Source organism: Protobothrops mucrosquamatus, unplaced genomic scaffold (assembly GCF_001527695.2).
Source record: "Protobothrops mucrosquamatus isolate PMUCROS unplaced genomic scaffold, P.Mucros_1.0 scaffold203, whole genome shotgun sequence".
NCBI classification, from domain to species: Eukaryota; Metazoa; Chordata; class Lepidosauria; order Squamata; family Viperidae; genus Protobothrops; species Protobothrops mucrosquamatus.
In genome coordinates, this window is record NW_015386558.1 from 481929 (window position 1) to 509553 (window position 27625).

At 43.0% G+C, this 27625-nt stretch overlaps 1 protein-coding gene across 1 annotated transcript in view; it reads left to right on the forward strand.

Moving 5' to 3' along the window:
- MFN1 (mitofusin 1) overlaps positions 1–27006 on the forward strand; it is a 28567-nt gene extending 1561 nt beyond the window's left edge. Inside the window, exons 2-18 of the mRNA XM_015813926.2 lie at positions 1655–1776; positions 3140–3275; positions 5055–5217; positions 7617–7741; positions 9721–9829; positions 12740–12847; positions 13085–13238; positions 13401–13468; positions 17452–17573; positions 19957–20083; positions 20422–20526; positions 20908–21010; positions 21252–21481; positions 23326–23478; positions 24991–25187; positions 25293–25427; positions 26693–27006. Coding sequence (XP_015669412.1) covers positions 1662–1776; positions 3140–3275; positions 5055–5217; positions 7617–7741; positions 9721–9829; positions 12740–12847; positions 13085–13238; positions 13401–13468; positions 17452–17573; positions 19957–20083; positions 20422–20526; positions 20908–21010; positions 21252–21481; positions 23326–23478; positions 24991–25187; positions 25293–25427; positions 26693–26771 — 2229 coding nt within the window. The 5' untranslated portion in view covers positions 1655–1661 and the 3' untranslated portion in view covers positions 26772–27006. The remainder of the gene's footprint in view (positions 1–1654; positions 1777–3139; positions 3276–5054; positions 5218–7616; positions 7742–9720; positions 9830–12739; positions 12848–13084; positions 13239–13400; positions 13469–17451; positions 17574–19956; positions 20084–20421; positions 20527–20907; positions 21011–21251; positions 21482–23325; positions 23479–24990; positions 25188–25292; positions 25428–26692) is intronic.
- Positions 27007–27625: the final 619 nt, after the last annotated feature.

Sequence of the window (27625 nt, forward strand, 5' to 3'; positions counted from 1 at the left end):
CTGACGCCTAAAAGCCTCTACCCTAATGAATATACTAAGCTTTTCATTGCTGTTGTATGCACCTTTGTTTGTGTCTAGGCTGTATGGGAATGAACATTTAGTTTAATTGAGTAAGACATCTTAATTTGTATAGTATCAATATCATTTGTGCAGTATTAGTATGGAATTTTATTAATTTGATACTAATATATTTGCAGATAACATGGGTTAGCTACTGTTGCAACACAATCCATTTCCGGGAAAAGCACATTCCATGTACAGCATTAAATTGGCCATGCTAGTAGGCAGGGCACATACACTCTGAGTATCTAGGTCACTGTGGCACAAAGAAAATAAGACTCTAAAGCTTTTCAGCCCTGCTGTATTTTCCTGGTTTCATCCTGGAATAGAAAAGCTAGTCAATTTCAACCTCCATTTGACTGTTTTAATCTTGCAAGATTCAAGCAATAAGGTCCTCGGCTGCTTTGCATTTCACCACCCCCCCAAAAAAAAATATTGACAATATATACAGAAGGAAAACTCCATTGCTAAGATGGAAAAAAATAGCTATTGGGTTATGAAACAAAAAAAGAAATATGATTAATACAGTATGTGTTTGGATTTCTAACTATACATCTTGTCTTGGATGTCTTGAATTAAAAGCTGAATCTATGCTGGATGAAGTGAATGCTTTTGATGATAGATAGATAGATAGATAGATAGATAGATAGATAGATAGATAGATAGATAGATAGATAGATAGATAGATAGATAGATAACCTTTATTGTCATTTTTTACTGTAGACACAATGACACACATTAAAAATGAAATTTAATTGCTTGCTCTCAAAGTGTACACATACATAAAACACATTTAAACATACTATATACAACATATAAATACTAACTTTTAATATATTTTACAATTATGAACTAATTTATTCATTTCCCCCCCCCCCCACCTTCTCCCCGAAGTATGGCAATTATTCACAACAAAATGCATGCACAAAATAGATTTTATTTAGTCTGAGGGAATTTTATGGAGAGATTACATAGCAATATATATAATTTGGATGTGTTTGCTCCCTAATTTCAAAATGTCAAAATTCAGGAATATATTCTGCTCATTGAGAGCGGTGTTATGTATTTTGTTGTGACTTTCTGTGTCATAAAGAGGACTACTTGTACGTTTCCCACAATCAAGGAAAACATACCATTGGAGTTCACCAATATGGTGTCAGTTTCAACTGTCCCCTGACTTGTCATGTTTGCTATGACTGTAGGCTGGAAGAAGCATCTTGGATACATTTGTGAGTCTATCTGGAATTCTGTCTCCTTTTAGACAGGTAATTAACCAGCCATGTTTCTTCCCAGATCATCATGGAGTTAAAACTCTGTTTATAGCTAAAGAAGACATTTACTGGGTGGTATTTATTTATTTAATATCTGGCCTTTTATTATTTTTATAAATAACTCCAGGTGGTGGATATACCTAACATTCCGTCTTCCTCCTATTTTCCCAACAAGAACGACCCTGTGAGGTGGGCTGGACTAAGAGAGAATGACTGACCCCAAAGTCACCCAGCCAGTTTTTCATGCCGAAGCCAGAACTAGAACTCACTGTCTCCTGGTTTCTAGCTGGATACCTGATTGTTAACTTCAATATCATTTTTAGTTCCATCATGGCGGACTCTAATACCTCTCCACTCAAACACTTTGTGTTGGCTAAGAAGACAATTACTGCCATTTTTGAAGAACTACTGAATTTTGTTACCGAAGGAGCAAACTTTATTGAAGGTTGGTTTTAAGCTGGGAGGGAAGGGGCAGGAATGCATATTTTGGGGAGAGTAAGAGAGGCAGCTGCACTGGCCCATGTACGGGAAAGATAGAAAGCAGCTGCATGAACCTTACAAAAGCTTTAATGATTCAAAGAGAAGCGTTTCATTCACACTCTGGAATATTTGGGAGGTGCCTCTTTGGAAGGCATTTCATAGCTCTTTTAACAGTTCTCTCTTTTGCATAGCCACGATGAGGCAAAATTCACAAATCTTTTATTGTAAATAGTGCTGCAAGATGAATATAAGATTCCTTACATTTTGGTCAGGCAATACATTTCTGGCAGGTTTTTTTTATGATAAATCTATAAAGAAAGAAATAGGCAAAAATTGTATTAGTTAGTGCCTCATCACACTTTATAACCCTGAAAAAGGGCTCTCAATATGGCAACTTAATTGTACCTTCCTAATGTTTGTGCTTTGAGTTCATTTGGTTGGCTAACTGCTCTGATATCACAGAAGTATTAAAAAGGTTTAGGTTATGAAACTGAACTGGCAGAGAGAAGCTTTGAAAACTGATTCATATTCTGTGACCCCCTAAACAGCATTTGATAGCCATAGTGCTTCCTCAGAAAGCATTGATTTTAGTGACACCGATCAAATATTAGGAGCTTCTTAAAAGGTGACAGACAATATATGCTGCTTATCAAATATACCAGGCATAATTAGAGGTGCCCCAAATAATTCAGAATTCAAAACATCTGGCTTACTGTGCGCCGAACCATAATACTTTATTATGAACTATTAGGCCATATCAGAATAAAAAAATACCAAATATAGAACAGTAAGGCTATTTGTTAGAAAGCAGCATAAAAGACATACCGTAAGTGACGGAAAAGGCAAATCATATTTCTGTGTCATCTCTACATTTTACCCAAATTCACATGTGCAGTTCTCAACTGAATTGTTTTGTTCCAACAAAAGGTCATAATATATGTCATTTTTGGATTCTGACCACACATGAAATGTGCGTGTTTTAATGTAAGGATCCTAATTGGCTGTTTGTCTAAAGTGCACTCTTTAGATATTGATCCCTCTCTGTCTTATACAGGTGACAGTCAAATAGTAATTGTGCTGTGTCCTCTAGCTGGCTCAAGCAAAATGAGAAAAACAGCCAGAGCAAGTTTCCACTTTGCCTGTTCAGACCTGATTATGTTTATGGTCCAGGCCCATAGTCCTTTGAGGACTCGTAGTATTGGCACAAGGCGGCTCTTTGCGAAAAAAAGTTTTCCCTTAAAATTGCATGGACTTATCACATTAAATGGAAAAAGTATTGCAGTTCTGCTTTAGCCTTCTGTAACTGTTGTTTTTCTCTCTGATGACAGAAACCCACAAAAACCCAGAGCTCGAATGCATAGCTACCATGGATGAATTTAAAAAAATACAGGCCTATAAAAACAAGCTGGCCGTAATTGGTGAAGTGTTAGCACGACGGCATATGAAAGTCGCTTTTTTTGGCAGGTAAGACTTGCCATTTGTGGGATTAAATGGGTGAGGTTCTTCTCTTGGGAAATATAATACGTTTCAAATTATTTAAAACATATTACCTGAGAAGCCATTAAAACCATACTTCATGAGGAAATTAAGCTCACAATCAAGTGCTGTTTCGTAGCCAATTTTCACTCGCCATTGATGCTTGTACAACATAATTTCTCAGTAGATTATATCAGTCTCAGGATTTTTTCCTCTGAAAAAGGGCTGCCATTTTGACTTTTCTGACTTGCCTGCTCCAACAGATCATCCTCTTGCCTCTGGTACAATGCGTTTGCCATAAAAATAGAATATGTGCAATTGAGCTTTTAACTAAGGTGACCAACTTTTTTACAATGAAAAGGAGGACACAAATAAATTGAAGAAAAAAATATTGTAAATAAAAGAAACATTTTATTCATTGCAACAATAATACAGACAACTTGCATGTGCAAAGTTTGCCAGCCGGGTGTTTTGGCGTGCTCAGCAGCAATTCCTATTGGCTTTCGAAAGCCAATAGTGGGAGTAGCACAGCTCATGCAAAGGTTGAAAAAAAACCATTAAAAAAAGGTGCCAGAACGCCATTCTGAGTGTTCTATGAGAAAAAAAAGCCCTGCAGATTAGTCTTCAAATATTGAAAAGGAGGACATGTAGGAGGACACTTTTTGAGGGAGGACAGAACTTACAAAAGGAGGACTGTCCTCCCTAAAGGAGGACGGTTGGTCACCTTATTTTAACAGCTACTATGCTATCATTAGAAATGAAAGCAACTTTCTAGTTCTTATATATAGTATAGGTAAGTTCTCCACACCTACTTGGGGGATACTTACAATCTAGTTTAAAGTTCCAATGGTTGGGTGCCTCCCCACAGTCACATGACCACACTTCTGGGACCCAGCATCAGGCCACTTTTATGACCATTTGCAGCACCCCGTATGTCACATGACCATGTTTTACGGCGGTTTCACCAAAAATCTGCATTTAGTTCCAGCCCATAATGAATCATTGATTTGCTTACCAACCACCACAAAAAAGGTCATAAAATCTCCAATAAACTTTACAACCATCACAACGTACGACCATGATGGGCAGGCTCCATTTTGGTCACGACTCAAGGATTACCTGTATGTTAAGCTAGGTGTCTGAGCAATGTCTGCTTTTACATGAGCAATGTTGCAAAGATTTCAGTGGCCTTTCTTTGCTACTTTTCTCTCCCATCATTACCCAAGCCAAAATAAATTTAACAAAATAGTAGAAATGGGTGGGGGTAGGTATAATGGGAAGAAAGTATAACCTTGAGGAACAGAAAAAAGACCTGCAACCAAGACGAGTCAGATGAAAGAAATCTGAGTCTGGGGCAGAAATATAATTTGAGAAAGCTGTAACCTTATTATAAAGTTAGTATTAGCATTGAAAATGTTGATTTCCTATAGCAGAGGTCTTTAAACTTGGCCCTTTTATGACTTGTGGACTTCAACTCCCAGAATTCCTGGCTGAGGAATTCTGGGAGTTGAAGTCCACAAGTCATAAAAGGGCCAAGTTTGAAGACCCCTGTCCTATAGTCTGGTCTATTTTGAAGGACTGACAGCTGTCCTCTGGGTATATAATTCAAGATACTGACATATAAGAGAAAGGTAGCAAATGTATGCAGTTTGCTTCAGAATTAAGACTTTCTAGTCTGATATCTGGAATTATTGCCCAGACAATTTATAATGTTGGCTACAATGTAAGATTTTTAAGGCTTTCCGTTCTTTTCTTGTTCCGCTGCAGAACCAGTAGCGGGAAGAGTTCGGTGATCAACGCAATGCTGTGGGATAAAGTGCTGCCAAGTGGCATTGGCCACACCACCAACTGCTTTCTCAGCGTAGAAGGAACCGATGGCGACAAAGCTTACCTGATGACTGAAGGCTCGGACGAAAAGAAGAGCGTTAAGGTGAGTCATCCAGGTCATGGCTCTCCCAAAGGTGCTTTTTCATGAGGCAACTGGACTTCCTTGTTTTTCTTTTGAAGACATTTTGCTTCTCATTCGAGAAACTTTTTCGGCTCTTCTCAGGGGGCTTCAAACGAGCAAAGTAAATGGGGAAAGTCAGATTCGCTTCACAACTGCAACAAAAAAAAGCTTGCAAAATTGGGCGTGGCCCGTTTAATGACCACATCACTTAGGAATGGAAGATCCGGTCCCGATTGTGGTCGTAAGGCAAGGAGCAATCGAACACTCAGGATGGACTGTTTTAACGTCAGAATGTTTTTCCAATACAACATTGGGCACGTACATTTTAATGTGTTATGTAAACGGTACTAAAATTAAGCCATCTGGGGAACAAGGCTTGATATGTGTTGAAAAACATGTGTCCTGTTATTCAAGATGGATGCAAGCATTAGTATGTTACTTATTTAGTACGGCTTAATTTTATTCTCTTTATGTGTGATTTTAGAATTAGAGAAAGTTCCATAGACAGAAGATAAAAGAATTGATAAGGACAATTTTTTTTGCAAACTGTGGCTCATGGTTCTTTTTAACAAGCAAGTCACAACTAACTCAGAGTAGACATGTCAGTAAACCAAAACTAAGCAAAGCGTATCAGGGATTAGTATGTTGAGTAAACTTAACCAGTCCCTATTAGAGGTTAGAATTCCATATTGCAGAGAGTATGCATTAAAATCATACTCCACCTGTTTCTATATCAGGCTAAGGTAATTCCAGAGTTCCATATGAACTGCCCATGTAGCATGTAGATTATTTGTACTGCTTCAGTGTGTACATGTGCTTGGTTTTTCACCAACCCTTGTGCTGTAAGCCACATCTCTTATGAGAGGGAATTCAGAATGTCTTTGCTCATCTCTGCAGCCTCACTCCTAATTTGACTTTCCCCAAATATTGGCTGATTTTCCATGAGTGAAGCAATATTTCTTCCCACGTACTTCCTCCTATGCGATGTTAAAATCCAGGCCCCAGTCGTATTTAGAAGACCAGAGGGGAGGGGGGGGCCTTCCTGTCCTTGCTCTTTTGAAAGAAGCAGTGATATTAATATAAAGATCCCTTTGGCTTTTATTTTATTTTATTTGCATCAGGCTGGGGGTGGGGAATTCTAGTAACCCAAAAAATTAGATCCTAGAAATGTCAATGGAGACTCTCAGCCATCCAGCTCATAGCTGTCCCAAAGATACTTTTTCAGGAGGCAACTGGACTTTCTTTCTTTTTTTAACAAAATTGATATAGATAAAGAAAAGTAGGAACAATACAGGTATGGTAAAGGGAGGGGGTGGGAGGAAAGGGGAAGGGGAAGGGAATAAAGGATTTAGGGTAAAATAAGGATAGGTACAATCACATATTTCAACAAACAAGCTACCGTCCAGGTCATAATAATGAGTAAATGTCATATTCAACCATTTTTACCAAAGTTTAGACTATAACATATTAAAAACGATTAGTAAACAAATACATTAATCTATTAAATAAACACTACTAATAAAATCTCAAAAAATCCTAACAATCAAAAGTAACAAATGAAAATCAGTAAATCAAGAAAAATAATCATATCATCAAAATGTTAGTTAGAACTCGGTTAAAAATCAGTCATCTATTCTAAAATATTGAGTCCTTCAAGTTCTAACGTGTCTTTAACCATTGATAAAATTTTCCCCAAGTTCTAAAATAAATTGAATCATCTTTTTCTTTCATTTCTAATGTTAGTCTATCCATTTCTGCACACTCTAAAATTTTAGTAATTATAATCTGGTCAGATGGTAAATTCTCATTTTTCCAAAATTGGGCAAATACTATCTTTGCAGCTGTTAAAACATGCAATATCAAATAGTCATTCTCTTTACCATAATTGGGTCTTAATATTCCTAGCAAAAACAATTCCGGTTTAAATTCTATCTGTATTTTCATCATCTTTTCCAACCATCTATGAACCTTAGACCAATATTTCTTCGCGATAGGGCATATCCACCAGGCCTGGCTGTTGTTTACATTTCCAGCAAATATCCGAAACATTTTTAAACATTTTCGCTAAGCGAACTGGTGTCATATGGCAACTGGATTTTCTTGTTGTTGTTGTTGTTTTGAAGACGTTTCGCTTCTCATCCAAGAATCTTCTTCAGCTCTGACTGGATGGTGGGGAATGGAAAGATTTATACTCCTGCAGACAGGTTTGCATTCTTTCTACTCAAGGACTCAAGGACAGCTGTCTGTCCACTTGCCTCCTGAAGAAGCACCTTTGAGATAGATCCTAGAAACTTGGTTTGTTGCTGCTTCAGATATTATTCAAGTGTGTTCAGTTGTCGTGCCACTGACCTTATCCTAACATGTTCTTCCTTTCTTTGCAGACAGTTAATCAGCTTGCCCATGCTCTCCATATGGATAAAGACTTAGAAGCTGGTTGCTTAGTTCATGTCTTTTGGCCTAAAACCAAATGTGCTCTCTTGAGAGACGACTTGGTCTTAGTAGACAGGTATGACTCTTTTGGATTCACTCTAAAGATGCCACAAGATCCTCTTGTCTTTCTTTTAAACACACACTCTCCATCTTGGCTGTTTTTTTTCCTTCTGAAATGCCAGATGAATCATAACAGGCAACCTCTTGAAAGAAACTGGGGGGGGGGGGGGAGAGAAAGAGAAAGAATCTGTTGAAAAGGAACAAGTCCACACACACACACACCCAAAGTAGACCTTAAATTCTAGCAAGATCAATTGTTGTGATATGGAGTATACAGGTAGTCCTCGACTTATCACCATTCATTTAGCAACGGTTCGAACTTAGAACAGCATTGAAAAAGTGATGTACGACCAATCCCTACACTTAGGATTGTTGCAGCATCTCTATGGTCATGTGGTCAGGCACTTGGTAACTGGCATGTATTTATGACAGTTGCATTGTCCTGAGGTCACATGATCACTAGAGGAGACCTGCTGCCAAATGGCAACTTTTAATGTATCAGAAATGTATGATTTCAAAAATAATATTTCCACTGTATTTAATTTCAAATAATAGAAGAAATTAATTTCAGTTTTTTGTTTTAGTCTGCTTTGCCACTCATGGGGCAAATAAGGCCTTCATTCAGCCTGAACTAATTTGCGGGTTCTTTAATTCCTGATGTATTTTTAAGAGGGATAGAATCTTAAAAAGTAACTAAAAGTATGAATTTGTAGTTGTAAAGAGCATGTCAGAGACTGATAAATGTGTAGGAGTTCAGATTCAGATGGCGAATATTTTACATCAGACATGTCAAACATAAGGCCCGTGGGCCGGATGCGGCCCACGAAGTGGTTTCATGTGGCCCGCGAAGCCATCCTGGAAACAGTGAGGGAACGGCCCCCTCTGCCTTGGCCCTGGCCCAGGCCAGCTGGGAGCCAATGTACAATTTTGTGGTGGCCATCTATGCTGAAACACATTCAGTCTTAGCTCCATAAGCCCCCCCCCCCCGCATGGCCTGAGAGGAACAGTGAGGCTCCTTCAGTGGACCAGGCCTCAGCACTTGCCCTGGTCCCACCCCCTTCTGCCAGAGACCCTCAGATCTATCCCACTCCTGCCCAGGCCCCCACAGGCACCCTTGACGTGAATGATGTAGAGCTGGCCGCACCCACCCTGTAGGCCACACCCACTCCATTCACGCCCACCCAGTAGGCCGCACCCACCCGGCCCCCTGAGGGCAACCGCAGTGCTGATGCAGCCCTCAATGAAATTGAGTTTGACACCCCTGTTTTATATAATGAACAAAATAGCACACATCCGAAAAGACTGAGCGGTTAAGCCAACTCTAGACTGCAGCTTAATGTCCTGGCTTGTTCAGAAACTTTTCATCATAGGATCTAAAGAAAGGAACTTGTAATGAATGGAAATCTTCTTGACTTGTTTGTTGAGACACTAGAAAGAGTACAGAGGGGAGCAACAAAGATGATTAGGGGACTGGAAGGTAAAACATATGAAGAATGGTTGCTGGAATTGGGTATGTCTAGTTTAATGAAGAGAAGGACGAGGGGGGACACGATAGCAGTGTTCCAATATCTCAGGGGCTGCCACAAAGAAGAGGGAGTCAAGCTATTCTCCAAAGCGCCTGAGGGCAGGACAAGAAGCAACGGATGGAAACTTAATTAAGGAGAGAAGCAACCTGGAACTAAGCAGAAATTTCCTGACAGAACAATTAATCAGTGGAACGGCTTGCCTTCAAATGTTGTGGGTGCCCTATCACTGGAGCTTTTAAGAAAAGACTGGACAGCCATTTGTCTGGAATGCTATATGGTCTCCTATTTGAGCAGGAGGTTGGACTAGAAGACCTTCAAAGCCCCTTCCAACTCTGATGATGTTCTCGTGTTCTAAGTAGGGCCAAAAACACATTCAGAATTTATCTTACTAAGTATGATTGTGTCATGTGTTTCCATATTTTTCTACATTTTCAAATGCCATCTATAACTCCTTTCCCTCATTTCATAGTCCAGGTACTGATGTCACCACAGAGCTTGACACCTGGATTGACAAATTCTGCCTGGATGCCGATGTTTTCGTTTTGGTTGCTAATTCAGAGTCAACCCTCATGAATACAGTAAGTCTTCATCTTTTTTAAGTAAGTCCTTTCATTTGTTTTATTCATGTTTCCTCTTCTCAAAGTAAGAGGTATCCTATTTTAATAGTCATAAGAACCCTCTAAGTTTGAGGTAGCTAATCCAACAGTATGTTGTAGGTATAAAATATCTCTATCGAGGATCTTTATCTGCTTTTATTAAATATGTTGTTCCACTTTACCCTTCTAAGCTAGCATAGTGAATATTCCTATCAGCTGATCCATATTGGGGAAATCTTGAATTAAAAATATTATTACCTTTCATTTTCTCACGGCAATATTTTCCACTAATTTTTTGATGTTACGGGTAGCCCTTGACTTTTGATCACAATTGGGAGCAGAATTTTCATCGTGAGCTATTGTCATTGTAAGCAAGTCGGACCCAAATTTATGGCAGTTTTTACAATGGTCGTTAAGAGAATCACCATAGTCATTAAGAGAATGACCATGGTCATTGAGCAAATCCAACTCGCCCAATGGGCTTTTTCTTGCCAGAAATTGGCAAAAAAGATCACAAATGATCATGTGACTGCAGAATGCTGCAACCAGTTGTAAATGCAAGCTAGTTGCCGTGCCCGAATTGCAATCGCGTAACTGGGGTGGTGGTGGTGATGTGACAGTCATAATTGTAAGTACTAGTCATAAGTCACTTTTTCCAAGGCCGTTGTAATATTGAACTTTCATTAAACAAACGGTCATAAGCCAAGGACTACCTGTTTGTGGATTGCTATTTTTGGGTGGGAGACTGTTCTAACATCTTTGGTTTCTTAATGCTATTGCTCCTTGTTAAAGCTTTTTCTGTCTTTGCCACATTGATGACTAAATAATTCTTCTTTTGAATTGTGTGGGATAATCTCAAGGTTAGCACAAAACAGGTTTATTGATTTTGCTGATCAATAAATGTTCACTTGGGAATTAATAATTCCATTGTATTCATTCTGAAGCTCAATCTTGAGGTGTGCACTGGACTGCAGATTCTTTGTGCAAAAAGACATTTCTTCCCTTCTGAAAAGAAAACCTAGAGTGTCAACTTTGAAGAGAAAAATTATAGATGGGGTATAAATTATAGGATATAATTATAGAGTATAACTATAAATTACAGGCTAGATAAGAGCTTTTCAGAGACTCCTGTTTTTGCTCTCTGTTTTTTGTTGTTGTTTCTTTTCATTTCTGATTATTTCTAATGTTAAGCTTCTTTGGAAGATTTTTACACAGTGGAAAAATAACACAGGAATTCTTTAATCCTTAACTGGAAAAAGTATCATCTTTACAAAGTAAAACATCATATATCCTGGAAATGTATTCTGACAGAACGTAAATCGAAGGTCAGCGTGACCATCTTCGATTAGATGCCTGCTGCTGAATGATCAATCTGAATGAAGTTAGGAGATTGTGTTAAGTATCTTCTTTGCACTTGGATCCCAGACAGAATTATGACTCTTTGAATCTGCGAGTCAATTAAAACCCAAAAATCTTTATTTCTGAAATGAAGTTCAGTAGCTCCCTGGTGGCTTGTCTAATCTATTTTAAATAGATTGTCAGCCGCCCTGAGTCCTATGGGAGAAGGGCGGGATATAAATCCAATAAATAAATAAATAAATAAATAAATAAATGGGACCGCATCTACATGGAGGGAAGTGTGTAGTGGGGTGCCCCAGGGCTCTGTTCTGGGCCCAGTGCTCTTCAACATCATCAACGATCTGGACGAGGGGATAGATGGGGAACTCATCAAATTTGCAGACACCAAGCTGGCAGGAATAGCCAACACTCCAGAAGACAGGCTTAGGATATAGGAGGATCTGGACAGACTTGGACACTGGGCGCTATCTAACAAAATGAAATTCAATGGTAAAAAAGTAAGGTTCTACATTTAGGCAAGAAAAACCAAATGTACAGGTATAGTATAGGGGGTACCTTGCTCAATAGTAGTAACTGTGAGAGGGATGTAGGAGTCCTAGTGGACAATCACCTAAATATGAGCCAGCAGTGTGCTGCAGCTGCCAAAAAAGCCAACACAGTGCTAGGCTGCATTAACAGAGGGATAGAATCAAGATCACGTGAAGTATTAATACCGCTTTACAATGCCTTGGTAAGGCCACACTTGGAATACTGCATCCAGTTTTGGTCACCAGGATGTAAAAAAGATGCTGAAACTCTAGAAAGAGTACAGAGAAGAGCAACAAAGATGATTAGGGGACTGGAGGCTAAAACATATAAAGAACGGTTGCTGGAATTGGGTATGTCTAGTTTAACAAAGAGAAGGACGAGGGGGGACATGATAGCAGTCTTCCAAAATCTCAGGGGCTGCCCCAAAGAAGAGGGAGTCAAGCTATTTTCCAAAGCGCCTGAAGGCAGGACAAGGAGCAACGGGTGGAAGCTAACCAAAGAGAGAAGCAACCTAGAACTAAGAAGAAACTTACGGTTAGAACAATTAACCAGTGGAACAACCTGCCTCCAGAAGCGGTGAATGCGCCAACACTGGAAGTTTTTAAGAAGAAACTGGACAGCCATTTGTCTGAAATGGTATAGGGTTTCCTGCCTGAGCAGGGGGTTGGACTAGATGACCTCCAAGGTCCCTTCCAACTTTATCATTATTATTATTAAGGCTTGTCTAATCTGAAAGACGGGAAGTAAAATAAAAGTAAAAAGGGGAGATCAAATGCTATTTCAAGCATCAGTTCTTAAAATGATTGTGAATAGTTTTTCTGTGGGCCTCTCAGAAGGCAGAAGAAGGGAAGTAATGAAGCTGTATTCTTTGCCAAGTTGATGAATAACTAGCTGTTCCCCAAAGATCTGTGTCTATCTATATCGACTCTACCATAAATTAAGGGATTACAGAGTCGTAAAAAGGGAGTTTATATATAGATCCATATTTGTATCTCTCTATTTTAGGAGAAACAGTTTTTCCACAAAGTGAACGAAAAACTTTCTAAACCAAACATCTTCATCCTGAACAACCGCTGGGATGCCTCTGCATCAGAACCTGAATACATGGAAGATGTGAGTTACAGATTTGTAATTTTCTTGGAAAATGCATCTTAAGGGGTGCTTAGATTGGTACTTAAGACTTCAAATTTATTTAAGGCGACAGTCATAAATTCAGAGATCATCTTCCCAAAGTAAGCCACTCAAGAGGTGGTGTAGACTGTAGAGAAATTAGAAGTTGCTTTTTGTGTTTTGTAAATGGATGGGAGAACTGATTGATGATCACTATGCACTATCGTTGTCATTTTGCAGGTACGCAAACAGCACATGGAGCGTTGCCTAACTTTCTTGGCGGATGAGCTCAGGGTTGTGGACCGTTCTGAAGCCCAAAATCGAATTTTCTTTGTTTCAGCCAAGGAGGTTCTCAGTGCAAGGAAACACAAAGCTCAGGGCATGCCTGAAGGAGGTGTGTGTTGTACGCTAGGTCCACTTTCTGGTGGTCATGGTCCTTAACCTCTTATGAAGGTTGGCTATTTCCTCTCCCCCCCTCCAGAAGCACCCATGTTTAAAAAGAGTCCTGCATCTTCAAGAAATGTCTGTTCATCAACTCTGTTTTGTGCTCTTGTAGGTGGTGCAATCGCCGAGGGATTTCAGACACGGTTCCAGGAATTCCAGCACTTTGAAAAAATATTTGAGGTAATCTTCCAGAGTGTCGTAAGTCAGACTGAATGGACCTATGTACATGATACCATCCATAGATCTGTTCATTCCAGGATTATCTCCAGAAAAGAAATTTATCATGAGCTTAGTGTGTTTGCTGAGAGAGTCAGAAGAGAGCTGCATTGAAATAATTATGACTCTTACATTCAGCTATCCTTCCGCTAAGGATGTTGCGTTAGTGCAACGTATAGTTCCATCCTCTTCCAGTGACTACCTTGTGCATCAGAAAGTCATGGAGTAATGAAGATACTTCTAGCTTAGGCCTATTAAGGGTCTATGCCAGGGGTAGTCAACCTTGGCTCTTTTATGACTCGTGGACTTCAACTCCCAGAATCCTGAGCCAGCTTAGCTGGCTCAGGAATTCTGGGAGTTGAAGTCCACGAGTCATAAAAGAGCCAAGGTTGACTACCCCTGGTCTATGCTATCCAAGTCTGAAGTTTTTTTCCCCTGGGGAAACCCTTTTTTTTTTTTTCCAGATTCAGTCCTAAAAAACATGACGTAACTGACTTCTTTCTCTCTCCCTAAATGTTTTACTCTGAGTATGGTAACAACGGATGTACTTCCTGTATCCGATACTTGGCAGCCAAAAGTGAATTTGTATTAGAATCATTCTTAAAATGCTTCTGGGGTCTGCGGGACTGGCAGCCAATGGTAAGGGATGCTCTTCATTATAGTGTGGGAAAATTTTGGAGGATCACCCTTTCCTTCCCTGTTCTAGAAGGCAGCAAAGGTTGATATGAGACACCACAGAAGAAGCATTGCAAGTCTCACAAAATAAGGACTAGCCTGATCCTTGTTGGCTTCCATGAGACCCTTAATGCCATTTTATTTTAGTAAAGCTGGCTAAAAAAGGAGAAGCTGGATGCCCATGTATGTATTGTTGACTATCATTGATCTTGCCCCCATGTCATATTATTGCTTTGTCTTTTTTGTGGCAGTCCAGCCAGCATCACCATTGATTGAGGTAGTTTGCAAATACCATTTAAGATATAAAAGAGGAGGAGGAGGAGACGCACCACAATCATGTTTCCCTGATTCAGTTCCTGTCAAGCTTCAGGGATTAAATTCTTGACTAAGAAGGAACTTGAGTGTCCTCTCGAAAGAACTGTAGTGTTATGAATGCTTTGCTAATGCCTTTTCTAGGAACACAACCCAGAGTTTTCTCTTTGCATGAAAATCAGTTCTCAGCATCTCTATGGAGAAATATGGAGCGGGTGGAGTGGAGGAAAATTTGAAAAAAAAAGGGCTGAAAGGCTGTAGACATCTACAGGAGGAAAAACTAACCAACTCAATAGCCAGGCAGCCTGCAGAGCTGTAACGGCGCAGTGGTTAGAATGCAGTACTGCAGGCTAACTCTGCATTCCACTGCCAGGAGTTCGATCCTGACCGGCTTAAAGTTGACTCAGCCTTCCATCCTTCTGAGGACTGGTAAAATGAGGACCCGGATTGTTTGGGGCAATATGCTGACTCTGTAAACTGCTTAGAGCAGGGGTCCTCAACCTTGGCCACTTTAAGACTTGTGGACTTCAACTCCCAGAATTCCTCAGCCAGCAAAGCTGGCTGAGGAATTCTGGGAGTTGAAGTCCACAAGTCTTAAAGTGGCCAAGGTTGAGGACCCCTGGCTTAGAGGGTGCTATATAAAGTACTATGAAGTGGTATATAAGCCTAAGTGCTATTGCTATTGTGATAACAGTAGATGTGATCATTTATCATCTCTAAGTCCTGAAGGACCCGTGATCAACATCACTGAAGGAAGTACTTAGAAGTGTTTCATCTTTTTGTTTGTTTGTTTTGCTTTAGGATTGGCGGTCAGCTTAGAAAGCCAAAACACCTGTATTAAGGCAGCCCCCCCCCCCAAAGCCCAGGAAATGGGGCCTACTAGCCAGCCATTCAACTGCCCTCTTTTAGCTGGGCCGGGGCTAGAGACAAACTCTTGAACTGTTGGTTGGAAGGGGGTCCAGGCATCTCTCTGTCCCGATCTTGTCAATGAGGGGGAATTGTTTGAACTGATTGCCTGCTTTTTATTATTTCCTCTCTCTCTTTTTCATCCCTGAGGTATGGCTAATGCTTCCTATAGCTTCCTACTACTTACTTGTTGTACAGTCTGCCTTCTACCTGTTAGCTGACCTGGAATTGGACTTCTCTACGAATCTTGTGTAGCTCTAACAATGTGCTCTTGTCAACGTGAATCACTTGCTTTTTCATTGCTGATTTCTAGACCTACTTCGTCGAGCGTAATGGCTCTTGTCTATTATTTCCATTTTATATTTGCTTTGTTTCTCTTACTCTTCTTTTGCCAGTAACCCTTAGTAAGGCTGAGAGTGTGAGCTGCAATTTTAAGTTCTGTTAGGATACATTCAGGAGTCTAGGAAAATGAAATTAAGAAAACCAGCTCTTTCTTTTGGTAAACAAGTGAATAAAATATTCAATTTTACTGAATATTGTTACTGTTTTACTGAACTGTTTACTGTTTTACTGAACAGCCAGTAACTTTTCAGATGTAAGCCCGTACCTTCTTAATCGAATATACTCTATTCCAGGGGTCTTCAAACTTGGCCCTTTTATGACTTGTGGACTTCAACTCCCAGAATTCCTCAGCCAGCGTGCCTGGCTGAGGAATTCTGGGAGTTGAAGTCCACAAGCCATAAAAGGACCAAGTTTGAAGACCCCTGCCCTATTCCTTCAACAAAGGATTTTCAAGTATTTAAGAGTCATTATATTCCTCATACTACCATAACAACCTGAAGGTGACATTTAGCCTAAGCTGACCAGAGAATAAACTAGAACAGCGTTTTTCTCAACCTTGGACACTTGAAGGGTGGACTTCAACTCCCAGAATTTCTCAGCCAGCATGGTTAACGGAGGAATTCTGGGAGTTGAAGCCCACCCACCTTCAAATAGTCAAGGTTGAGAAACACCGAACTAGAAGACCTCCATCCCAATGATGACCCAGTTGTGTCTACACAGACTTTTTGGCTACCTTGTCTTTATATGAATAACATAAACATCTTTATTTATTACACTTAACATGAAAACTTCACATGTAGAATTTCTAGATGGCTTTCTTCCATGAGCAGAATCAGATTATTATAGCACCAGCATGGGTGCTAGATCAATGTGTTCAGCCTGTGGCATGTGGGAGATACTCCAGCTACTATGTATGGATGCAGGAAGCATTAATCCATTTATCTTTCCCCTTTCTGTGGTTTTTGGGTAAGGACCATCATGCAATGGTAGGGTAGGCTGGTCCTCAGTATGGACTGGGAGTGATGGAGACTCCGGAGAGCCAATCCTAAGGTAGATGGTTTTGCATCAGATAAGACTGATAGTTAACCCAGCTACGATCCATATCGTTCAGAAACCAAAGCTGACAAGTACTTGTAGCTGCAGACTTTCAAGAACCCATTCACAAGGAAATCCAGATGCATTTATCCAGTCACAGTCGTCGTAATTGCAGAATATACGCCAAGAGCGTCCACAGTGTATGTAAAAACAAGTCAAAATGGCAGCCGCTGTGGTGCAGTTGAAGCTCCTCCCACTTTTTATGTGCCTGCGGACATTTCTCATATATGCATTCTCATTTTCCCACTAGCTTCTCAGGAGTGCATCTAAACTGTAATATAAATCACCTGCAGCAGGCAATTCTGTGAGATTCCAAAATACTTGCGTTAAGTGGATTTTTTTTTTTTGTTAATTGTTGCCTTTATCGTTCTGTTACTTCCTACACATTACTGTTGGCTAAACGGTAAAAGAGAGCGGAATTTCACTGCTCTAGAGTTGAGGTTTTATTTGCTGCTCTTTTTTTTTGTTCTTTATGTTTTGTTTTTCTCCCCCACCCCCTTTGCTTTTATACCTATGTGTATCTATAACAGCATCAGAGCGTTCTCTGAAAGCTTGAAATTCCCAAGTGTTTTGATGATGGAATTGCAGTAATGTGTTGTAACTTGGGCCCCTCGCAGGAGTGTATCTCGCAGTCAGCTGTGAAAACCAAGTTTGAGCAGCACACTATCAGAGCTAAACAGATCCTTGAGACTGTGAAAAACATTATGGACAGCGTAAATGTGGCAGCAGCCCATCAAAGGTAGGCCTCTCCTGTTGTGTTTGCCCTGTTGCCCAAAACTGGACAAAGCCACCAGGTTGCAATGACCTTTCTCCCGTTAGTAGGGGGTGAGTAGAGCTGATGAGGAAAGCAGGTTTTGAGACTTTGCCTGTGATACTGGATTTGCCTGTTGCTGAGTTCCTGTAGTCACGTGGAAACACAAAACAGTCTCCAAGTCATATTCATTGTGGTTAACGTTATTTCTGTACCACCCTTACTTCATTAGGGAGCTCAAGTTGTTTGCAGGTGAATGATAATTTGAAAACCTTTAAAATGGGTTGCCCGTTTGGTGTAGTGGTTAAGGTACCAGGCTGGAAACTGGGAGACTGAGAGTTCTAGTCCTGCCTTGGGCAGGAAGCCAGCTGGATGACCTTGGTTGGGCCAGTCGCGCTCTCTCAGTCCTAGGAAATAGGTAATGGCAAACCACTTCTGAAAAACATTGCTAAAAGAGCTACAGGAAATAGTCCAGACAGTTGCCAGGAGTCAAAAACTGACACAGACACTAAATATATAAATATTATAGGGTAGAATCATTGACATCCAGCTGAGCCTGGATGTCAACTAGTCCAACCCTCAATCTTCAACAATAAAGACATTTTAAAGGGGGGGAAGCATTTTTTTACGACCCTGTAATCCATTAATTCAGCATAGAGTCGGGATGACTGAGTGGCATCAGGGCAACTGATTAAAGCTGAGCATTTACTGGTCGGATGCCCTTCCTGATACCTACATGGAGTTCCCAGCAGATGTTTTTTCTCTGTGCCCTGACACATCTGCCAGCTAACTAGGATTGAACTCTCAACCTTCTGAGTGGGAGGCGAGTGTCTTCACCACTAGGCCACCATCCCACTCAACAGTCCTAGAAAGCAATCAAAGTACAAAAAAATAAAGTAAGGTTCCTTTTAGAAAAAGGCAGGCTAGCTCTGGAAATATCGGAGTGAAGGAGTCTTGGCTACCGAATCCAGCTACGTGTCCGTTGCAAAAGGAATATGTGTTTGCTCTGTCTGTATCCCTGGCCCTCCACTCCACACTCCACCTCCAGGCCCTGCCTCCCAAGCTAATTAATGGCTGCTTTCTTTTCCCTCCCAGACAGGGACTGAACTGCAACTTTGGGTCACACAATAATCAAAAGATATATGTGTCCCTTTAACACAGGAGTGTCAAACTCAATTTCATTGAGGGCCGCATCAGCATTGCGGTTGCCCTCGGGGTGGGTGTGGCCTACTGGGTGGGTGTGGACAGAGTGGGTGTGGCCTATTGGGTGGGCATGGCCAGCTCTACATCGTTCGCGTCAAGGGTGCCTATGGGGGTCTGGGCAGGAGTGGGACAGATCTGAGGGTCTCTGGCAGAAGGGGGTGGGACCGGGGCAAGTGCCAAGGCATGGTCCACTGGAGGAGCCTCACTGCCTGCTGAAACCCCTCCGCCAGAACCCATCAAGCCGGATATGTGAAGTAGGCAAGGGCCATTTGCTGGCCACTTCCAGGCGATGGTGCATTTCTTCATTCCTCACAAAGGGTGACACCTCCCCAGCATGCACCCAGGGGTCGCGGCCGACACGGCAGGGGCCGGTTCCTCGCTGGTTCCAGACGGCCTTGTGGAGCTAAGACTGAATGCATTTCAGCATAGAAGGCCACCACAAAATTGTACATTGGCTCCTGGCCGGCTTGGGCCAGGGCCAAGGCAGCGGGGGCCGTTCCCTCACTGTTTCCAGGATGGCTTCGCGGGCCACATGAAACCACTTTGCGGGCCGCATCCGGCCCCCTGGGCCTTGTGTTTGACATGTCTGCTTTAACATAAACCTTAAGCAGATTGTTCAAAGGAGCAGGAGTAAGACCAGAGGAGAAACACAAGTCTTAAAAGTTGGTTTGAGCGGCAAATTTGAGTTGGTCTCCTTGCCCTTCGTTTTGCCTGGAATCTAGCTAGCAGGGTTGGTAGCCCTATTATTAGGCTGAGCTTCTGTCCGCTAGAGCAGCGGTTCTCAACCTATGGGTCGCGACCCCATTTGGGGTCGATCGACCATTTCACGGGGGTCGCCAAGCAAGGCTGTCCGCCATTTTTTTCCCCTTTTCCGGCGGATGCCTTACCTCCCTTGGGCTGGGCCAGCTGGTGGTCAGCCTGTTCCGTCTCTGCCGCTTGCCAGGTACGCCTCGGCTGGCGCAGGGGGCGGAACCACGCATGCGCGGCGCTCCCGGGCAGGGAAAGTCCTCAATTTACGACCGGTTGGGTAGTCCTCGACTTACGACCGGTTTAGTCCTCGACTTACGACCGGTTTAGTCCTCGACTTACGACCGGTTGGGGGTCGCGGCATTAAAAAGGTTGAGAACCACTGCGCTAGAGGCTGATGGCTGCTTTTCCCCTGCCTTAGAGTGCATTCAATGGAAGCACGAGAAGACCAGAGAGACCGGCTGGACTTCGTACGAAACCAGCTCAACCTTTTAACAGACGAGGTTAAGAAGAAAATTAAAGATGTAACAGAAGAAGTTGCCAACAAGGTAAATAGCCAAGAGATGTCCTGGATCCCTACCTCCATTCATGGCACTCAGTTTTCCACACACCTCCAGAGCAGTAACCCTGGGTGTGTGAATCCACAACTTAATAGATTCGTCAGGACATTACTAAACCTTTAGCTATGTTAATACCGGCTAGACCGCTCCAAAATGAACATAGGTTAAGACGTGGAATTCTCTTGAGGGATTTGAGTTAGGCTACTATTCTGCAACCCGCTTCCTTTTTATTTTGGAAGCCATTACTGGTCTACCCTGCAGGGCTCTAAAGAGGGTGTCCAGGTTGTAGGGAAAAGATGTCACTCACCTTTCCTCGTGTTTTCTAGGTGTCTTCTGCCATGACTGAGGAAATTTGTCGGCTTTCTGTTTTGGTAGATGAGTTTAACTCCGATTTCCATCCGTCTCCACAAGTTTTGAAACTTTACAAAAGCGTAGGTTCTGCCACTGGCTTTCTGTTCCTTGGCTAACGTTGATTTCTATGGATTGTTTTTTTGTGTGTTTGTGTGTGTGTGTGTGTGTTTTACTCACATATCAGCTACTTGAGCATCATATGCACTAATTCTTGTGATGTTAATACGTTAATACCGGTCAAAGTTACATAAACTCGCCTTGTGTTGTTTTAGTTATTATACAGGGGTCCTCAACCTTGGCAACTTTAAGACTTGTGGACTTCAACTCCCAGAATTCCTCAGAGTTGAAGTCCACAAGTCTTAAAGTTGCCAAGGTTGAGGACCCTTGCTTTAGTAAAAGGAAGGGGGAAAAAATCTAGATTCATGGTAAAAAATCTAGATTTATGATCTTCTTTTCACCAGGAACTCAGCAAGCACCTAGAGGAAGGATTGGGAAGGAATCTGGCAGACCGGTGCTCCAATGAAGTCAACAACTCTATGCATCAATCCCAGCAAGAAATTATCGGTAAAGGAGAACAAATCAATGCTGCCCGTTGGCTCCTTTTTTCCTCGTGCTGCAAATTTGGGTTGCTGTATATTGAATTCAAGAGCCAACCCTTGCCTTTAGTTTTGGACCTTCTTAAGTAGGTCTTTGGGCCCAGGCTTCTGGGGAGACAGGCATGCTCGTCTCTCTATTTCTGGAAATTGGTTTAATGTGCTTATCCCCACCCCTTGTACTCCACGCTTTTTTCCCCTTTTTTTTTTAGAAAATCTGCAGTCCCTGTTGCCTTCAGAGGTCCAGAACAAGCTCCATTTGCTGATTCCGTGCCGGCACTTTGACTTGAGCTACGATCTGAATTGCAACACCCTCTGCTCCGATTTTCAAGAGGATATCACCTTTCGCTTTTCCCTGGGCTGGGCGGCTCTTGTTAGTCGCTTCCTAGGGACTCAACACGCTCACCGGGTTCTGCTGAGCATGGCCGAACCCGCCCTTGCAGTGAGTAACTCGGAGGGTTTTGTTCCAGGGCTTGTGTAGATGGTCCTCATGCATGCGAAGGGCAGAGTAGATTTGAATGTTGCAGATGATCGTTCAGTTAGACCAGTCACAGCTCGTGATTGTGAACAGCTCCCAGAAACAGTGATGGGGACTCTTTTGTTGTGCCTAAGCGCCACTGGTTTTGCTTGACTGTTCAGAGGGATGCCTCTGATGAAACAAGCAGGATATCATTTTGCACAGAGAACGAGCCTCTTCCCCAAAGGTGATGCACTGTATGTCTTCAGACGCGCCCACAGTAGCATTTGATTGGCTCATGAATGCACGAACGGAGAGCCCTTATTACAAACCCAGCTGTCTCCCATTTCCCTAATGCGTAGTTATTCTCCTAATGCTTGGGAAATGCTAGGTCAGTGGTGGCGAACCTATGGCACACGTGCCAGAGGCGGCACTCAGAGCCCTCTCTGTGGGCACACGTGCCGTTGCCCCAGCCCTGCCTCCCCCCATGGCCCCCTCCTCAACAGCAGCCCCCCCGGAGGAGAGTTGCCCCTGGGCGCGGTCCGCGCAGAGCAGCACGGCCAAGGACATGGCAGCCGGATAGCGGGGACAAGATTCCACACTCGCGCTCCGTCATGCACAGATGCTGCTGCAGGGCATGGGTGGAGGGTGTGGCCACCATGGCACTGCTGGGCTACCTGGGCGATCTGTGGCGGGCCGTGGAGGTGGTGGGTGGCCCTGCAAGCAAGCGGGGCACAGGGTGGCGGGCAGGTCGGGGGTGGGGTGGTTTTGGGGCACTTGGTCTCTAAAAGGTTTGCCATCACTGTGCTAGATCCTGTAAAGCAGAGCTCCCCAACCTTTCCAGCTTGGTGGCCCAAAAGGAAAGGGAGAAGCAGGGAAACGTGCACGTGCGCGGCCCTGCACGTGCATGCGCAAATGGGTGTGTGCACAGCGGCGGCACTAGCACACACATGCACATAAAACCTCCAGACGTGCAAGCGGGCCACTGGCACCTGCATGCATGCGCAAATGAGCCGCTGGCGTCTGCGTCACGCTGGCAGTGGTACTAGCCCCCTCATGCATGCGCAAATGGGATGCTAGCGCCCGTGTGGTGCTAGTGCGATTGGGGGTGCGCACATGTGCATGCACTCATCAGCCATTCACACGGCCCCCTGGCTAAGAGGCCATAGCCCAGTATGGGGCCACGGCCCATAGGTTGGGGACCCCTGCTTTAAAGCCTTGTGGAAGGCTAAAAGTGTCGAGGCCTGCTGAACGTCAGGGGGCAGAGGGTTCCACTGGGCAGGGGCTACCACGGAAAAGACATGCCTCTTAGCTCCCATCAGATGATAATATTTAAGGGAAGGAACGTAGAAACGTGCCCACCCTATCTGACATGATAAGGTGGGTAGATGTCCTTAGAGAAAGACAATCCTGCAGGTAGCCATTTAGGTCTTTAAAGTGACCAACCCCTTGAATTGCACCCGCCAAAAAACTGGAAACCAGTGCCACTCAAGCCTCAGAGGTGTTACATGGGCAAACCTAGGGGCCCCTTTACCAGGGGTCTTCAAACTTGGCCCTTTTATGACTTGTGGACTTCAACTCCCAGAATTCCCCAGCCAGTGTGTCTGGCTAAGGAATTCTGGGAGTTGAAGTCCACAAGTCATAAAAGGGCCAAGTTTGAAGACCCCTGGCCTTTACTGTGCGCACTGCTACATTCTGGACCAGGCGAAGTTTCTGAGTGGCCTTCAAGGGCAGTCCCATCATGTAGAGCGCAATGCAGTAATCCAGAGAGGAGGTGACCAAGGCATGAACGTCCGTGAGCAACTGGAGTTTGCATTCTTCTTCCCTAGATCCCCAGGTCTCTTGCCTCTACTCCTTGCACTAGTGCTCCCAGTCTAACCCCGGAGAGTGCCTCGCAGGAGGAGCTCATGGTCTCCTTGATCACCAATCTGGCATCGTTGACATCGCGGACTTCCATGACGGTTCTCATCCTTGGTGGTCTGGTGAGTACCATGACCGTCTCTGCCTTAATGGAGGAAAGTGTGCTCTGTGCTCTACTGATCTGGGTTAAGATCTGCTGGTCTTCCCCGGATCTGAGCCTGCCCCATCTTTTCCGAAACAAATTTCATACATCTTTTATTAGATGGATAGCCGCCCTGAGTCCCTCGGGAGAAGGGCGGGGTATAAATTAAAGTATTATTATTATTATTATTAAGGTGAACTCTTAGCTATAGAGCAGGGGTGTCAAACTGCCGGCCTACGGGCCGGACGCGTCATCCGGAAGCCGCACCACCCCATTGCTGGCAACGGCAAAACTGTCCCGATACGTCACGTGACATCACGAGTTCGACATGTCTGCTATAGAGGGACAAAACTGTTTTGTTATTTAGCAAAGTCACATTATACGGGTACAGGAGTCATTATCCCATCAGACAACTTCTTCTTTTCTCTAGCCATGCAGTTAAGAGCAGAGCCATTGCTCTCAATAGTTTTGATTTGGACTTGCGAATTCACCCTCCTGGACACCGGTAGATCCTTTTTTAATAGAAAATAGGAAGCTCTCAAGTATAGGCAGGCTCCATAAAGTGAGCAGTCCTCACATGTATCTAAGGAGAATCTCCCTGTTTAAAAGAGGCACATGAAAAAGTGGAAAGTTTCTTTTGCAGTTACAAAAATTAAAATAACGGGCCATTATTAGCTCTTTCTACTTGGCTGTGAGGTGCAGTTCCTCTACCTCGAAACTACCGCTCGCTCACTGTCTTAACCCTTTTTTTATATAAAAGTGCCATAGTGAATGTTTTTTTTCTTCTGTTCATAGTTCCTCTGCAAAAGGCTGCCCTTGTTTCCGTCTCAAATTGTTAATAACTCGAGATTGTTTTCAAAATTCTATGACAGATATAATCTTATAAGTAGCTATCCTTTTAAAAAGAAAAAAGTAGCAACCCTTCAGATAAAAAAAAAAAACAGAAATATTACCTTAATAAGCCAACATCTATTGAGTAGTCAGTCAGCTTTGTATTTAAAAAAAACACATCTCAAACTGAAAAATTAGGGTCTCATGTCCAACCCAAGGAAAGATTGTCTAGCACAGGGGTAGGCAACCTTGGCTCTTTTATGACTCGTGGACTTCAACTCCCAGAATTCCTGAGTCAGCCATGCTGGCTCAGGAATTCTGGGAGTTGAAGTCCACGAGTCATAAAAGAGCCAAGGTTGCCTACCCCTGGGACTCTAGCAAATATCAGTAGCAATAGCACTTAGACTTATATATACTGCTCTATAGTGCTTTATAGCCCACTGAGCAATTTACAAAGTTAGCATTATTTACATATTGCTCTCAACAATCTGCATCCTTTATTTTACCGACCACATAAAGGTTAAAAGGCTGAGTCAACCTTGAGCCCCGTTAGGGTTGAACTCTTGGCAGTGGGTGAAGTTTGCCTGCCATACTGCATCCTAACCACTGTGTCACATTTTTTTCAATTGGAATATTCTTTGATAAAGTGGCTCTCTTCCAGATTTGGAGAACTGTGGGCTGGAAGGTCATCTCTCTTTCGCTGAGTATGTACGGGGTGTTGTATCTCTATGAGAAATTTACTTGGACCGCGAAGGCCAAAGAGCGTGCTTTCAAGCAACAGTTTGTCAACTATGCTACAGAAAAGCTGCAACAGATCATCAACCTTACCAGCGCCAACTGTAGCCATCAGGTGCAACAGTATGTCTGACCTGTTTTGTAACTGGACCTCCCCTCCCCTCCGGTGGCTGTGGTGTATTATCCCTGGACTACTGATGAATTGGGCTCTGCCATTTTCTCTCCTAGGGAGATGGCCACCACGTTTGCTCGCCTCTGCCAGCAGGTGGATATCACAGAGACCAATCTGGAGAAGGAGATCGGACGATTGTCTCAAAAAATTACTCAGCTAGAAAAAATCCAGAACACCTCAAAGCATCTACGGTGAGTAAGCCCAGGAGCGTCGGTGCCTTGGATGAAAGATCAGGAGCATTTGAAGAGCAAAGAGCACATTCACTTTCAGTTTCTATTAAATTTATATATAAAGTTGTGAGAATTTTTATTAGTAGTAGTGTATGGCAGACATGTCAAACACAAGGCCCAGGGGCCGGATGCGGCCCGCGAAGTGGTTTCATGTGGCCTGCGAAGCCATCCTGGAAACAGTGAGAGAACGGCCCCCACTGCCTTGGCTCTGGCCTAGGCCGGCCGGGAGCCAATGTACAATTTTGTGGTGGCCATCTATGCTGAAACGCATTCAGTCTTAGCTCCACAAGGCCGTCTAGAAACAGCGAGGAACCAGACCCTGCCACGTCGGCCCCGTCCCCTGGGTGCATGCTGGGGAGGTGTCACCCTTTGTGAGGAATGAAGAAATGGACCATGCCTTGGCGCTTGCCCCGGTCCCACCCCTTTCTGCCAGAGACCCTCAGATCTATCCCACTCCTGCCCAGGCACCCTTGACGCAAACGATGTAGAGCTGGCCATGCCCACCCAGTAGGCCCCACCCACCCAGCCCCGAGGGCAACCGCAATGCTGATGAGGCCCTCAGTGAAATTGAATTTGACACCCCTGGTGTATGGCGTTGTTACAGCATCCAGGAGACCACAGTGCTATTGCAGAGTAGTAGTTTGGTTTGCCGAGGTACCAGCCGTGTTACAGGACATACTTGCACGCTTCCCATGGTGCGTCACAGGAGGACGATCTGGCTTCGCATTGGAGAGAAGGATGAGCGGTTTTTCCTGCAGCATCACCCAAGGCCTCTTCCCTTCCCGGAGCTGTTTCGCAAACGGGTGCCGCAACCAGGGAGGTTCAGAGCTATTAGGAATCTGATTGCCTGCACAAAGCACCAGCTTATCTCCCCACTGAAGTGGTACCTGTTTTATCTGCTCGCATAGAACATATTTTCAAACTCTTAAATGGACAGAAGCTGAGGCAAGTGAGGGGAGCTCACCCTGCCACACCAGAGCTAGGGCTCAAACCGCCAGCGCTGAGACCATCTCCAGCATCATTAAGCCCTTGAGCCCCTGCACTTCTTAGTTGTGAGAATGAATGGGTATCTATATCTACTTTAGATTCATTTAGCGATCCTTTTTAATTTTAATTACTTTTTAATTTCAAACACTAATTTACCAGTTTTCCTCAAACTGACTTAGATATCGTTAATGTCTGAGGTCCCCTGAGGACTAATTTATTTCCCTCCTTTTGTTTTGTAGGAAGAAAGCTGTTTGTCTTGAAGATGAATTTGACGGTTTTTCGAAAGATTTTCTCCAGAAAAAGAAGAGTGGGATTTAAAAGATTAGCACTGTTTCCCTCACAGGAATTTAGTCACATGAATTTTTCCTGCTGCTTTTGACTGTCCGACTTCTCCGTTGCCACCCGGCTGTTCTGATACTTAGGCTATGAATTGTGCCCAAGAACTCAGGAATGAAGCAGTATTTACTATTGAGTGAACCCATTTTGCAACTTTTCATAAGATGAACTTATTTGTATTTACTGTAGCATATGGACTTTATTTGGAAATGTAAAAAGAAAAATATATAAAATAAACAAGAGACCCGTAGTATTTTGTATAAATGTTTATAGGCAGAGTCAGCTCCTCTTTCTGGCATCCAGGAGAAATTTTTCCTCACTCCAGTTTTATATCATACTGCTGTTAACTGCAATTCTCCGTGGGAGAGAGCGAGCAGTGGTGATTTTTTTCAAAGACTCTTGTATAAACCAATGCAGTAATATAGAGTGCTGCCAATTTCTGAAAGAGATTTGCAGTGTTTGGATGCAGAGACAATCAGATCTCCTGATGCCATTCTGGGATTTTCATTTGGCTGAAAGATGAATTAAATCTTCAAAGTGGCGTATTTAAAGCTGTATATTTTTACTAAGGGAGTTCCTGACTCAAATCAGATTTATCAGAAAGACTGGATGTACTTTCATTATTTCTCAGAGTAGCCTTTCTAGGATAGCTGTATTAGGCAGGCATCATTTTCTCAAAAAAAACATCTAAAAAACCAGAGAACTGTTATAATTGGTGTGGTAAACAGGACACCTTACAAAATTGAACATGCCAGTCTGCCACATGCCTAGCAGCAGCATTTTAATTCAAGACTGGTATAATGCCTAGATAGCTAAAATCAGGTGCAAGTACAGCC